The following is an 11,038-nucleotide window of genomic DNA, read 5'->3' as shown; positions in this document are numbered from 1 at the left end:
AAACTGTCAATCCACAAAATGTTCATCAAATGTGCATTTAGTAAACAACTGAAATGGTGACTAAGTCCCCCCCCCTGCTATGAAGCACTGAATGGCTGTTGACTGAAGTTGTAAACTTTTGCTTTAACAAAAGAAAAAAAAATGCAATTTATAGTAAATACTAATTTTGTAGACTACTACTAGTACTGTCGTGTTTCTTTGACTTGTGTGTTTATTCAGCCATGTTATTGAACTACGTCTTCATGCATTCCAGACTTGGAGAAAGAAAAGCACAAAGCAGGCATCCATCAGTTAATAAAACCGCGTTTATTTCACACATAAACCCAATCATTAATTTTTTTTATCCCAAACAAAAATGTGATCCTTAATAATTTACTTTTTCTTGGATTTAAATCATGTCAAAACACACGTTCACATGCTATATTATATTACAAACCCTGTTTCCATATGAGTTGGGAAATGGTGTTAGATGTAAATATAAACAGAATACAATGATTTGCAAATCCTTTTCAAGCCATATTCAGTTGAATATGCTACAAAGACAACATATTCCATGTTCAAACTCATAAACATTTTTTTTTTTTTTGCAAATAATAATTAACTTAGAATTTCATGGCTGCAACACGTGCCAAAGTAGTTGGGAAAGGGCATGTTCACCACTGTGTTACATCACCTTTTCTTTTAACAACACTCAATAAACGTTTGGGAACTGAGGAAACTAATTGTTGAAGCTTTGAAAGTGGAATTCTTTCCCATTCTTGTTTTATGTAGAGCTTCAGTCCTTCAACAGTCCGGGGTCTCCGCTGTCCTATTTTACGCTTCATAATGCGCCACACATTTTCCATGGGAGACAGGTCTGGACTGCAGGCAGGCCAGTCTAGTACCTGCACTAGTTTACTATGAAGCCTAACTGTTTAACACGTGCAGAATGTGGCTTGGCATTATCTTGCTGAAATAAGCAGGGGCGTCCATGATAACGTTGCTTGGATGACAACATATGTTGCTCCAAAACCTGCATGGACCTTTCAGCATTAATGGTGCCATCACACATGTGTAAGTTACCCATGCCTTGGGCACTAATAAACCCCCATACAATCACCCATGCTGGCTTTTCAACTTTGCACCTAGAACAGTCCGGAGGACACGTCCACAGTTTCCAAAAACAACTGGAAATGAGGACTCGTCAGACCACAGAACAGTTTTCCACTATGCATTAGTCCATTTTAGATGAACTTGGGCTCAGCAAAGCTGGCTGTGTTTCTGGGTGTTGTTGATAAATGGCTTTCGCTTTGCATAGTAGAGTTGTAACTTGCACTTACAGATGTAGCGACAAAAACTATTTACTAACAGTGGTGTCATGAAGTGTTCCTGAGCCCATGTGGTGATATCCTTTACACACTTATTTCGGTTTTTGATGCAGTACCGCCGGAGGGATCGAATGTCACGAGCATTCAATGTTACGTGCAGTGAATTCTCCAGATTCTCCGAACCTTTTTATGATTTTACGGACCGTCGATGGTAAAATCCCTAAATTCCTTGCAATAAATTGTTGGGAAATGTTTTTAAACTGTTGAACAATTTGCGCACGCATTTGTTCACAAAGTGGTGAACCTCACCCCATCCGTGTTTGTGAATGAGTGAGCATTTCATGGAAGCTGCTTTTATAGCCAATCCTGGCGTCCACCTGTTTCCCAATGAGCCTGCACACCTGTGGGATGTTCCATATAAGTGTTTGATGAGCATTCCTCAACTTTATCAGTCTTTATTGCCACCTTTCCCAACTTCTTTGTTACGTGTTGCTGGCATCAAATTCCAAATGAGCTAATATTTGCAAAAAAAAATGTTTTCCAGTTCAAACGTTAAAGGGGAACATTATCAGCAGACCTATGCAAGCATCAATATATACCTTGATGGTGCAGAAAAAAGACCATCTATTTTTTTAACCGATTTCCGAACTCTAAATGGGTGAATTTTGGCGAATTAAACGCCCTTCTGTTTATCGCGCTGGAGGCGATGACGTCAGAACGTGACGTCGCCGAGGTAACACAGCCGCCATTTTCATTTTCAACACATTACAAACACCGGGTCTCAGCTCTGTTATTTTCCGTTTTTCGACTATTTTTTGGAACCTTGGAGACATCATGCCTGGTGGGTGTGTTGTCGGAGGGTGTAACAACACTAACAGGGAGGGATTCAAGTTGCACCACTGGCCCCAAGATGCCAATGTGTCTGCCGCCAGACCCCCATTGAATGTGCCAGAGTGTCTCCACATTTGACCGGCGATGACAGACATGGCACAGAGATGTATGGATAACCTGCAGATGCATTTGCAACTATATTACGTTTCCTTCCACCTACATTTAATGCGAAACAAACACTTACCAATCGACGGATTTAAGTTGCTCCAGTGTCACGAGATGCGAAAGTCCTGATCGTTTGGTCCGCACATTTTACCGGCGATGCTAACGCAGCTATTCGGCCATGCTATGGCTATGAATAGCGTCAATAGCTATTCGCTCAATAGCTTCAGTTTCTTCTTCAATACTTTCATACTCCAACCATCCGTTTCAATACATGCGTAATCTGTTGAATCGCTTAAGCCGCTGAAATCCGAGTTTGAATCCGAGCTAATGTCGCTATATCTTGCTGTGGTATTCCCATTGTTTGTTTACATTGGCAGCACTGTGTGACATCACAGGGAAATGGATAGTGGCATCACAAATAGCGAACATCAAGCACTTTAAAACTTTTTTTAGGGATATTCCGGGACCGGTAAAATTTGGAAAAAAACTTCAAAAAATACAACAAGCCACTGGGAACTGATTTTTATTGTTTTTAACCCTTTTGAAAATGTGATAATGTTCCCCTTTAAATATCTTGTCTTTGCAGTCTATTAAACTGAATATAAGTTGAAGAGGATTTGCAAATCATTTTATTCTGTTTTTTTACCATTTCCACAACATACCAACGTCACTGGTTTTGGGGTTTGTTGGTTAACAAGATTTTATTTTTATTTTTTCTATTTGGCTTAACCCCTTTAAAACTATGACAACTGTTTGTTTTTTTTAAATAATGTCATAATCCACAAGGTTGGTGCAGAGGTGGCGGCCATGCTTGGACATCTACTCCCCGTGCATCATCTCCAAAGCCATAATCAAGCAGTATTGTTGACCACTTGGTTTTAAGGAGGCCTTACGAGATATGAATGATCATATTACTCCCGCCTCCGAGATATGAATGATCATATTACTCCCGGCTAATGTGTACAAATAACAAGGGGAGCCCACACGTCCTCTTCAACGGGACTCCTTCATTAGTGGTGTGAAACCCAGGTTTCCTCCAAATGTATCGTCTACATTTCACCTTAACAATCACGCCTTCGGAGAAGAAAGCGACTCGTATAAATAATTTCTGAAAAAAAAAAAAAAAAGATTTGTTCAAGTACGGTAAACTCCCATGAGATTTGCAAAAAAAAAAAAGACGATGGCACTCTGAGAAGCACGATGGTTTTCAAGGTTGCCGCTTATTGCCATGCAGCGATATAGTCCAAAGTCACACACACACACACACACACACACACACACACACACACACACACACACACACACAGTTTGTGTGAATACTTTCAGGAGTCAGACTCTGATTGAGAATCCTCGTATCGTCCCTTGATCATCATTTTGAGCAAAGGTCCAACCTGGAAAGAGAGAATTGGAACATGATGTTTTTATTCCAGCGTTTGAGCCGAGCGGCGCCCTAAAAATATACCCAGTAAGTGGGCTGCATGCCGCGGGGATTGAACACCACAGGCGACCTGATTCCGTGTCCTCCAAGCACGCCGTCTAGCTGGCGATTTGGGAGAAGTTTAGTGTTTAGGACGTTTGGCGGGCCGTGCGTCTCCCACCTAGGCCTTCAGTGACGTCAGACTTCAATGGTTGCCTCTCAAAACTCCGTCATGGAGATCACCACATGACCATAAACGCACTTTCTGCACCTTTTCCATGGCCAAAATCAAGCACTTTTTAAAGACTTTCAGTTTTTCCAGTCCCTTTCAAAAGGCGAAAACCAGTGTTAAAGTCCTACTGAAAGCCACACAGTCTGATAGTTTATATATCAATGATGAAATATTAACATTGCAACACATGACAATACGGACGCTTTAGTTTACTAAATTGCAATTTTAAATTCCGCGCAAAGTATCCTGTTGAAAATGTCGCGGTATGATGAGGCGTGTGCGTGACGTCACGGATTGTAGCGGACATTTTGTTCCAGCCTGATCCCACCTTCAATTAGCCTGCTTTAATCGCATAATTACACAATATTGTGGACATCTGTGTTGCTGAATCTTTTGCAATTTGTTCAGTTAATAATGGAAACGTCAAAGAAGAAAGATGTAGGTGGGATGCATTGCAGCTGACTTTAGCAAAGATGAAGCCTTACTATGGAACAGAGCGGTCCAGCGAACATGGTTCAATACCATATGTCAACCGGCAGGTTTTGGTGAGAAAATAGTGGTAGTAAGTCAGTCGGCTCTTACCATAGACATGAGCGGAGCTTGCGTCATTCCTCGTGCACCTGTCAAAGAGGCAGCGCCGAACTCTCTTGCCTCCTCCGACCAGCTGCCCCCGAACATGGGATGCTTCCACAGTGGAGGAGGGGAAAAAAAAGCTCAGCCCGGCCAGACCGGCTGCCTTTGCTTCGCCTAGTCGAGAAACGTGGCTTCCCTCAGAGACACTGGTGGTCACCACACCCGTGGCCACACCCCTCCGACTTTCAGGTACAACTATATAATCTCACTAAAACACTAGTAACACAATAAGCAGATAGGGGATTTTCCAGAGTTATCCTAGTAAATGTGTCTAATAACATCTGAATCGCTCCCACTGCCCTCGTCTTTTTTTTCTTCTTCTTGTCCTTCACTCTCACTATCCTCATCCATGAATCTTTCATCCTTGCTCAAATTAATGAGAAAATCGTAGCCTTTTTGGGCCGAATTGCTATCACTGCTGGTGGCCATGATTGTAAACAATGTTCAGATGTGAGGAGCTCCACAACCCGTGACGTCACGCGCACATCGTCTGCTACTTCTGGTACAGGCAAGGCTTTTTTATTAGCGACCAAAAGTTGCAAACTTTATCGTCGATGTTCTCTACTAAATCCTTTCAGCAAAATTATGGCAATATCGCAAAATGATTAAGTATGACACATAGAATGGAGCTGCTATCCCTGTTTAAATAAGAACATCTCATTTCAGTAGGACTTTAACACTGTTACAAGTATGCGCCACACTGTGAACCCACACCAAACAAGAATGACAAACACATTTCGGGAGAACATCCGCACCGTAACACAACATAAACAACGGTACAAATACCCAGGAGCCCTTGCAGCACTAACTCTTCCAGGACGCTACAATATATACCCCCCCCCCCCACACACACAACCCCGCCAACCTCAATCTCCTCATGTTCTCTCAAGGAGAGCATGTCCCAAATTCCAAGCTGCTGTTTTGAGGCATGTTAAAAAAAAAGAATGCACTTTGTGACTTCAATAATAAATATGGCAGCGCCATGTTGGCATTTTTTCCCATAACTTGAGTGGATTTATTTTGGAAAACCTTGTTACATTGTTTAATGCATCCAGCAGGGGCATCACCACAAATATAACCTTGTTACATTGTTTAATGCAACCAGGGGGGGCATCACCACAAATATAACCTTGTTACATTGTTTAATGCATCCAGCAGGGACATCACCACAAATATAACCTTGTTACATTGTTTAATGCATCCAGCAGGGACATCACCACAAATATAACCTTGTTACATTGTTTAATGCATCCAGCAGGGGCATCACCACAAATATAACCTTGTTACATTGTTTAATGCATCCAGCAGGGGCATCACCACAAATATAACCTTGTTACATTGTTTAATGCATCTAGCAGGGGGCATCACCACAAATATAACCTTGTTACATTGTTTAATGCATCCAGCAGGGGCATCACCACAAATATAACCTTGTTACATTGTTTAATGCATCCAGCAGGGACATCACCACAAATATAACCTTGTTACATTGTTTAATGCATCCAGCAGGGGCATCACCACAAATATAACCTTGTTACATTGTTTAATGCATCCAGCAGGGGCATCACCACAAATATAACCTTGTTACATTGTTTAATGCATCCAGCAGGGGGCATCACCACAAATATAACCTTGTTACATTGTTTAATGCATCCAGCAGGGACATCACCACAAATATAACCTTGTTACATTGTTTAATGCATCCAGCAGGGGCATCACCACAAATATAACCTTGTTACATTGTTTAATGCATCCAGCAGGGGCATCACCACAAATATAACCTTGTTACATTGTTTAATGCATCCAGCAGGGGCATCACCACAAATATAACCTTGTTACATTGTTTAATGCATCCAGCAGGGGCATCACCACAAATATAACCTTGTTACATTGTTTAATGCATCCAGCAGGGGCATCACCACAAATATAACCTTGTTACATTGTTTAATGCATCCAGCAGGGGGCATCACCACAAATATAACCTTGTTACATTGTTTAATGCATCCAGCAGGGACATCACCACAAATATAACCTTGTTACATTGTTTAATGCATCCAGCAGGGGCATCACCACAAATATAACCTTGTTACATTGTTTAATGCATCCAGCAGGGGCATCACCACAAATATAACCTTGTTACATTGTTTAATGCATCCAGCAGGGGCATCACCACAAATATAACCTTGTTACATTGTTTAATGCATCCAGCAGGGGCATCACCACAAATATAACCTTGTTACATTGTTTAATGCATCCAGCAGGGGCATCACCACAAATATAACCTTGTTACATTGTTTAATGCATCCAGCAGGGGCATCACCACAAATATAACCTTGTTACATTGTTTAATGCATCCAGCAGGGGGCATCACCACAAATATAACCTTGTTACATTGTTTAATGCATCCAGCAGGGACATCACCACAAATATAACCTTGTTACATTGTTTAATGCATCCAGCAGGGGCATCACCACAAATATAACCTTGTTACATTGTTTAATGCATCCAGCAGGGGCATCACCACAAATATAACCTTGTTACATTGTTTAATGCATCCAGCAGGGGCATCACCACAAATATAACCTTGTTACATTGTTTAATGCATCCAGCAGGGGCATCACCACAAATATAACCTTGTTACATTGTTTAATGCATCCAGCAGGGACATCACCACAAATATAACCTTGTTACATTGTTTAATGCATCCAGCAGGGGCATCACCACAAATATAACCTTGTTACATTGTTTAATGCATCCAGCAGGGGCATCACCACAAATATAACCTTGTTACATTGTTTAATGCATCTAGCAGGGGGCATCACCACAAATATAACCTTGTTACATTGTTTAATGCATCCAGCAGGGGCATCACCACAAATATAACCTTGTTACATTGTTTAATGCATCCAGCAGGGACATCACCACAAATATAACCTTGTTACATTGTTTAATGCATCCAGCAGGGGCATCACCACAAATATAACCTTGTTACATTGTTTAATGCATCCAGCAGGGGCATCACCACAAATATAACCTTGTTACATTGTTTAATGCATCCAGCAGGGGCATCACCACAAATATAACCTTGTTACATTGTTTAATGCATCCAGCAGGGGCATCACCACAAATATAACCTTGTTACATTGTTTAATGCATCCAGCAGGGGCATCACCACAAATATAACCTTGTTACATTGTTTAATGCATCCAGCAGGGGCATCACCACAAATATAACCTTGTTACATTGTTTAATGCATCCAGCAGGGGCATCACCACAAATATAACCTTGTTACATTGTTTAATGCATCCAGCAGGGGCATCACCACAAATATAACCTTGTTACATTGTTTAATGCATCCAGCAGGGGCATCACCACAAATATAACCTTGTTACATTGTTTAATGCATCCAGCAGGGGCATCACCACAAATATAACCTTGTTACATTGTTTAATGCATCCAGCAGGGGCATCACCACAAATATAACCTTGTTACATTGTTTAATGCATCCAGCAGGGGCATCACCACAAATATAACCTTGTTACATTGTTTAATGCATCCAGCAGGGGCATCACCACAAATATAACCTTGTTACATTGTTTAATGCATCCAGCAGGGGCATCACCACAAATATAACCTTGTTACATTGTTTAATGCATCCAGCAGGGGCATCACCACAAATATAACCTTGTTACATTGTTTAATGCATCCAGCAGGGGCATCACCACAAATATAACCTTGTTACATTGTTTAATGCATCCAGCAGGGGACATCACCACAAATATAACCTTGTTACATTGTTTAATGCATCCAGCAGGGGCATCACCACAAATATAACCTTGTTACATTGTTTAATGCATCCAGCAGGGGCATCACCACAAATATAACCTTGTTACATTGTTTAATGCATCCAGCAGGGGCATCACCACAAATATAACCTTGTTACATTGTTTAATGCATCCAGCAGGGGCATCACCACAAATATAACCTTGTTACATTGTTTAATGCATCCAGCAGGGGCATCACCACAAATATAACCTTGTTACATTGTTTAATGCATCCAGCAGGGGCATCACCACAAATATAACCTTGTTACATTGTTTAATGCATCCAGCAGGGGCATCACCACAAATATAACCTTGTTACATTGTTTAATGCATCCAGCAGGGGCATCACCACAAATATAACCTTGTTACATTGTTTAATGCATCCAGCAGGGGCATCACCACAAATATAACCTTGTTACATTGTTTAATGCATCCAGCAGGGGCATCACCACAAATATAACCTTGTTACATTGTTTAATGCATCCAGCAGGGGCATCACCACAAATATAACCTTGTTACATTGTTTAATGCATCCAGCAGGGGCATCACCACAAATATAACCTTGTTACATTGTTTAATGCATCCAGCAGGGGCATCACCACAAATATAACCTTGTTACATTGTTTAATGCATCCAGCAGGGGCATCACCACAAATATAACCTTGTTACATTGTTTAATGCATCCAGCAGGGGCATCACCACAAATATAACCTTGTTACATTGTTTAATGCATCCAGCAGGGGCATCACCACAAATATAACCTTGTTACATTGTTTAATGCATCCAGCGGGGACATCACCACAAATATAACCTTGTTACATTGTTTAATGCATCCAGCAGGGGCATCACCACAAATATAACCTTGTTACATTGTTTAATGCATCCAGCAGGGGCATCACCACAAATATAACCTTGTTACATTGTTTAATGCATCCAGCAGGGGCATCACCACAAATATAACCTTGTTACATTGTTTAATGCATCCAGCAGGGGCATCACCACAAATATAACCTTGTTACATTGTTTAATGCATCCAGCAGGGGCATCACCACAAATATAACCTTGTTACATTGTTTAATGCATCCAGCAGGGCATCACCACAAATATAACCTTGTTACATTGTTTAATGCATCCAGCAGGGGCATCACCACAAATATAACCTTGTTACATTGTTTAATGCATCCAGCAGGGGCATCACCACAAATATAACCTTGTTACATTGTTTAATGCATCCAGCAGGGGCATCACCACAAATATAACCTTGTTACATTGTTTAATGCATCCAGCAGGGGCATCACCACAAATATAACCTTGTTACATTGTTTAATGCATCCAGCAGGGGACATCACCACAAATATAACCTTGTTACATTGTTTAATGCATCCAGCAGGGGCATCACCACAAATATAACCTTGTTACATTGTTTAATGCATCCAGCAGGGGCATCACCACAAATATAACCTTGTTACATTGTTTAATGCATCCAGCAGGGGCATCACCACAAATATAACCTTGTTACATTGTTTAATGCATCCAGCAGGGGCATCACCACAAATATAACCTTGTTACATTGTTTAATGCATCCAGCAGGGGCATCACCACAAATATAACCTTGTTACATTGTTTAATGCATCCAGCAGGGGCATCACCACAAATATAACCTTGTTACATTGTTTAATGCATCCAGCAGGGGCATCACCACAAATATAACCTTGTTACATTGTTTAATGCATCCAGCAGGGGCATCACCACAAATATAACCTTGTTACATTGTTTAATGCATCCAGCAGGGGCATCACCACAAATATAACCTTGTTACATTGTTTAATGCATCCAGCAGGGGCATCACCACAAATATAACCTTGTTACATTGTTTAATGCATCCAGCAGGGGCATCACCACAAATATAACCTTGTTACATTGTTTAATGCATCCAGCAGGGGCATCACCACAAATATAACCTTGTTACATTGTTTAATGCATCCAGCAGGGGCATCACCACAAATATAACCTTGTTACATTGTTTAATGCATCCAGCAGGGGCATCACCACAAATATAACCTTGTTACATTGTTTAATGCATCCAGCAGGGGCATCACCACAAATATAACCTTGTTACATTGTTTAATGCATCCAGCAGGGGCATCACCACAAATATAACCTTGTTACATTGTTTAATGCATCCAGCAGGGGCATCACCACAAATATAACCTTGTTACATTGTTTAATGCATCCAGCAGGGGCATCACCACAAATATAACCTTGTTACATTGTTTAATGCATCCAGCAGGGGCATCACCACAAATATAACCTTGTTACATTGTTTAATGCATCCAGCAGGGGCATCACCACAAATATAACCTTGTTACATTGTTTAATGCATCCAGCAGGGGCATCACCACAAATAAACCTTGTTACATTGTTTAATGCATCCAGCAGGGGCATCACCACAAATATAACCTTGTTACATTGTTTAATGCATCCAGCGGGGACATCACCACAAATATAACCTTGTTACATTGTTTAATGCATCCAGCAGGGGCATCACCACAAATATAACCTTGTTACATTGTTTAATGCATCCAGCAGGGGCATCACCACAAATATAACCTTGTTACATTGTTTAATG

At 40.9% G+C, this 11,038-nt stretch overlaps 1 protein-coding gene across 5 annotated transcripts in view; it reads right to left on the bottom strand.

Moving 5' to 3' along the window:
* Nucleotides 1-287: 287 nt before the first annotated feature.
* The window catches only part of hif1an (hypoxia inducible factor 1 subunit alpha inhibitor), a 47,873-nt gene continuing 37,122 nt past the window's right edge, over nucleotides 288-11,038 (bottom strand). For 3 of the 5 annotated variants that reach the window (XM_061910033.1, XM_061910034.1, XM_061910030.1), the window contains exon 8: nucleotides 288-3,694. In XM_061910033.1, the coding sequence (XP_061766017.1) occupies nucleotides 3,626-3,694 (69 nt within the window). In that variant the 3' untranslated portion in view covers nucleotides 288-3,625. The remainder of the gene's footprint in view (nucleotides 3,695-11,038) is intronic. The other 2 variants (XM_061910031.1, XM_061910032.1) reach the window with 2 other exon arrangements.

Source organism: Nerophis ophidion, linkage group LG09 (genome assembly GCF_033978795.1).
Source record: "Nerophis ophidion isolate RoL-2023_Sa linkage group LG09, RoL_Noph_v1.0, whole genome shotgun sequence".
Classification (NCBI taxonomy): domain Eukaryota; kingdom Metazoa; phylum Chordata; class Actinopteri; order Syngnathiformes; family Syngnathidae; genus Nerophis; species Nerophis ophidion.
Note: the sequence above shows the minus strand (reverse complement) of the source record. Positions and strands in the feature narration are given on the sequence as shown.